General features: G+C 60.9%; 1 protein-coding gene across 1 annotated transcript in view; it reads left to right on the forward strand.

The window, feature by feature from the left end:
* DDOST (dolichyl-diphosphooligosaccharide--protein glycosyltransferase subunit (non-catalytic)) overlaps window positions 1–490 on the forward strand; it is a gene marked incomplete at its 5' end in the record, with an annotated part of 4,466 nt that extends 3,976 nt beyond the window's left edge. The window contains 2 exons of the mRNA XM_009577581.1: window positions 32–138; window positions 334–490. Of these exons, the coding sequence (XP_009575876.1) occupies window positions 32–138; window positions 334–483 (257 nt within the window). The remainder of the gene's footprint in view (window positions 1–31; window positions 139–333) is intronic.
* Window positions 491–535: the final 45 nt, after the last annotated feature.

A 535-nucleotide genomic window follows, 5' to 3' on the forward strand; every position in this document is an offset into this window, starting at 1 on the left:
CCCCTCAAGGTCCCCGCCGTCTCTTTCTCAGGCGGCAAATACAGCGTGCGGTTCAAGCTGCCGGACGTCTACGGAGTGTTCCAGTTTAAAGTGGATTATAACCGGCTGGGTTACACCCACCTCTACTCCTCCACTCAGGTAAGCGCGGTGGGAATGCGTCGCGGTTCAAGCTGCCGGACGTCTACGGAGTGTTCCAGTTTAAAGTGGATTATAACCGGCTGGGTTACACCCACCTCTACTCCTCCACTCAGGTAAGCGCGGTGGGAATGCGTCGCCGGAGAGGGAAGGGTGTCCGGGCTGCCGGGCTCACGGGGCCGCGCTCTCCCCTCCCAGGTGTCCGTGCGTCCCCTCCAGCACACGCAGTACGAACGTTTCATCCCCTCGGCGTACCCGTACTACGCCGGCGCCTTCTCCATGATGGTTGGCCTCTTCATGTTCAGCATCGTCTTCCTGCACATGAAGGAGAAGGAGAAATCCGACTGAGCTCCCTGTGGGAGGAAGAGCCTTTTCCCTGGCGCCAGGCAGGGGCGGGCCG

Source organism: Fulmarus glacialis, unplaced genomic scaffold, assembly GCF_000690835.1.
Source record: "Fulmarus glacialis isolate BGI_N327 unplaced genomic scaffold, ASM69083v1 scaffold25905, whole genome shotgun sequence".
Taxonomy (NCBI): Eukaryota; Metazoa; Chordata; class Aves; order Procellariiformes; family Procellariidae; genus Fulmarus; species Fulmarus glacialis.